This window comes from Eimeria tenella, genomic scaffold (genome assembly GCF_000499545.2).
Source record: "Eimeria tenella Houghton genomic scaffold, Eth_scaff4428, whole genome shotgun sequence".
NCBI lineage: Eukaryota > Apicomplexa > Conoidasida > Eucoccidiorida > Eimeriidae > Eimeria > Eimeria tenella.
In genome coordinates, this window is record NW_013545354.1 from 1 (window position 1) to 2,500 (window position 2,500).

The window sequence follows — 2,500 nt, forward strand, 5'->3', positions numbered from 1 at the left end:
GCTCTCGCTGCAGGAGCTGCTGCACCGGCAGCAGCTGCTGCGGCAGCAGCAGCGGCTTGCCATGCTGCAGCAAGCGCTGCAGCAGCAGCAGCAACAACAGCAACGCCAGCCAAAACAAGAGCGCCCACCAGAGCTACCTGCTACCAGCACTAACTCTCCTCAGGAGGCCGCGCCTCCCACAAGCCCTAAACCCTAAACCCTAAACCCTAAACCCTCGTTTTGCCAGTCACTGCCACCAAGACAGCATGCCGAGGCCGTCTGCGTTTGCTTCCCCCTGCGCCACATAGGAACGCTCAGCAGCAGCAGCAGCTGCTACAGCAGCTGCAGCAGCAGCTGTAGCAAACTAGAGCACTCGGCCTGAGGGTTTAGAATTAGGGTTTAGGGTTTGGGGCTCACAATGATGACCATGGGAGGCACGTAGGTTTCTTCGGTCGCCACAAGAGTGAATTTCTTTTGAGCTGAAACACCCAAACCCTAAACCCTAAACCCTAAACCACCACTGTCTGCAGCTGCTCGCCTTTCCTGTAAGACCTAGGGTTTAGGGTTTAGTCCGCGGCGGTCAGCTCCTAGGGTTTAAGCCCTCAGCCAGCGGCCGTCAGCTGCGCAGCTTAGGGCCTAGGGTCTAGGGTGTAGCGTCTAGGGTTTACGGTCTAGGGTTTAGGGTTTAGGGTTTAGGGTTTGGGACCTTCTTCTCTGGCGAAAACCACATCTGCTACTCGAAAGCGAATGGGGGCCCCCAACTCATAAGTGAGTTTGTGGCCTTCGAAGCACCAGGACCAAACAGCAGCAGCTTGCGTTTTGCCTTCTGCTGCTGCTGCTGCTGCTGCTGCTGCAGTTCCTGCTGCTGCTGCTGCTGCTGCTGGCTCTTCGCAGGCCTTCGGCTCCCTCAGGTTCGAGGCCGGGATCTTCACGTCCTTAAAAAACTCCATGTCCACTGCAGAAACCGAGGGTTTAGGGTTTGCGAGGGTTTAGGGTTTGCGAGGGTTTAGGGTTTGCGACGATATAGGGCTTGCGAGGGTTTAGGGCTTGCTAGGGTTTTGGCTTTGCGAAGGTTTAGGGCTTCAGAGGGGTTTCGGTGCCGATGAAAAGTAGGGGTTAGGGTTTAGGGTTTCCTGTCTAGGGTTTAGGGTTTAGTGTCTAGGGTTTAGGGTTTGGCGTCTGGGGTTTAGGGTTTACCTGCTATTCCGGAAGGAGAAGACTCGCAGACAATTCCCTGAAGAACTTCCCCTATAAAGGGCCTGAAGATAACTGCCTTGAAGCAAACCTGAGACGCAAACCCTAAACCCTAAACCCTAAACCCTAAAGGCGTGCGCTGCAGCCCACCTCACTCATTAGAATCCACAAAAAGTGTTTAGGGTTTGCGAGCAACAAGAGGGCGCCCCCGGGCATTAACAACAACAGTTTAGGGTTTTCTGAGGGTTTAGGGTTTAGGGTTTAGGGTTTACATTGTAGCGAGCTTTCCCGCTTGACAAGAGAATGGGGGCCCCAGTGATTTCCGTTATGTCATAAAGACATACAAAAAGGCCCAGGTCCCTCAACACCTGCGCAAACCCTAAACCCTAAACCCTAAACCCTGGAGCCAAACCCTCAAGCGTAGGCTGCAGCCCTGAAATCGCCAAACCCTTGCTGCCATTCGCAGTGACCCACGAGCACAATCCCCAAACCCTAAACCCCAAACCCTAAACCCTAAACTTCAAACCCTAAACCCTAAACCCCAAACCCTAAACCCTACCTTGTTTGTGTACTTGAGGGCTATGGCCTCCCGCAGCACTGGCTCCAGGGGCCTCCCCAGAAGGGAAGGCTCCACACTGAGGATATCTTGCAGGAGTGAGATGATAAACATCCTAAGCCCTAAACCCTAAACCCTAAACCCTAAACCCCCGTCGCCGGGGCAGCGCTGCAGAAGCCTCCTCGCAGCTTCAGCGCAGCCGCGCCATCCTTCAGGCCTGGGCTCGACGGCTACGCCCCAAACGCTAAACCCTAAACCCTAAACCCTAAGCTAAACCCTAAACCCTAAACCCTCCGTCCCGGCAGCCGAAGCTAGCAGTGGAGAGCTGGCTGTTTGCTTTGAGCCGCGCTGGCCGCTTGAGCTCGTCGCTGAAGGGTTTAGGGTTTAGGGTTTAGGGTCTACAGCCAAACGAAAAAGTAAAAAAAGGAAAACAAAAATCCTCATTTAACAGCAGCAAACAACAAGTAGTTTGGGGGCCCGCGGGGGCCCCCAGGGCTGTGGGGACGAGGGGCCCCGAGCACTAGGGTTTGGTCTAGGGTTTAGGGTTTAGGGTTTAGGGTTCTAGGTTGAGGCCAAGCTCCCTTTGAATTGGCACAAATTAGAGTTTTAAAGGAAACCCTAAACCCTAGTTGTTGAGGTGTACATACACCCGGAAAGGCAGTGAGTTGCTGCTGCTGCAAGGGGCCCTCAGGAGGGCGGAGTTGACCTTCCCTTGTCTCCCGGGTTCTAAACCCTAAACCCTAAACCCTAAACCCTAAACCCTAGCTCTCA

The 2,500-nt window shown here is 54.3% G+C and overlaps 1 protein-coding gene across 1 annotated transcript; it reads right to left on the bottom strand.

Annotated features, from left to right (window-relative positions):
* Positions 1-226: 226 nt before the first annotated feature.
* Positions 227-1,843, bottom strand: ETH_00042590 (RNA polymerase Rpb7, N-terminal domain-containing protein, putative; the record flags this gene model as incomplete). Its single annotated transcript, XM_013380087.1, has 6 exons — positions 227-274; positions 397-458; positions 686-934; positions 1,177-1,264; positions 1,446-1,541; positions 1,733-1,843. The coding sequence occupies 6 exons, from the start codon at positions 1,841-1,843 to the stop codon at positions 227-229; spliced, it is 654 nt and encodes a 217-aa protein (XP_013235541.1).
* Positions 1,844-2,500: the final 657 nt, after the last annotated feature.